This window comes from Camelina sativa, chromosome 11 (genome assembly GCF_000633955.1).
Source record: "Camelina sativa cultivar DH55 chromosome 11, Cs, whole genome shotgun sequence".
In the NCBI taxonomy this organism is placed as follows: domain Eukaryota; kingdom Viridiplantae; phylum Streptophyta; class Magnoliopsida; order Brassicales; family Brassicaceae; genus Camelina; species Camelina sativa.
In genome coordinates, this window is record NC_025695.1 from 3,251,343 (window position 1) to 3,252,090 (window position 748).

The following is a 748-nucleotide window of genomic DNA, read 5'->3' on the forward strand; positions in this document are numbered from 1 at the left end:
TTCTTTGGAGTTTAGCAGAACTGAATCCTGTCACAGTTCCTTTAACTAACACTCCCCTAGTTTTCAGATTCCACACTTATGAATTAGTTTTGTACGTTTGACTTCATTTTAGTATATTAGTCTACCACTTCTCTCAGAACCATCATTTACTGATAGTCTCAAAAGTGAAAAGACTTCTCTCCCATTGTTTCAAATGTCAATCATAAAGAATACAAAAATATGCAAGAGTCATCATAAACAGTCTGAGTTATTGAACACATATATTATTAGAATCAGAATGAATCTGTACTACTGTTTATAGAGTCTTCGAGAATTTCATTATTTGCAGCAGAAAGCTTAAGAAGAGAGAGAATTGAATTCTTTTTGGGTATTTTTTTCAGGTGCTGCTACTACCATTATTGGGATGATTGATGATCCTCTGGAGAATCACAGTCCTTGCCCTTCTAATATCTCTGCTACACATATCAGCCTGCGTCCCCAATTCCTCTATATTCTTCTCAAACACCTCAAGAATCTTCTTAATGGCATTGACCCCAATCATGACTGCTTTAAGCTCCACCGCATAATCATCACTCTTGTTTATACTCCTGATCTCAATATCCAACTCTTGGATCAATAACCGAATATCATCCAAATCCTTCACTGCTACATATGTCCCTGGCTGCATCGAACTGATCACGTCTTTATGTCCTTTGAGTGCTTTCTCATAGTTCTTCCACAGCAAGTCGATCCATTTCCCCATGGTACC

At 37.4% G+C, this 748-nt stretch overlaps 1 protein-coding gene across 1 annotated transcript in view; it reads right to left on the reverse strand.

The window, feature by feature from the left end:
• The window catches only part of LOC104721366 (UPF0496 protein At4g34320-like), a 2,199-nt gene continuing 1,459 nt past the window's right edge, over positions 9 to 748 (reverse strand). Inside the window, exon 3 of the mRNA XM_019232367.1 lies at positions 9 to 505. Coding sequence (XP_019087912.1) covers positions 377 to 505 — 129 coding nt within the window. The 3' untranslated portion in view covers positions 9 to 376. The remainder of the gene's footprint in view (positions 506 to 748) is intronic.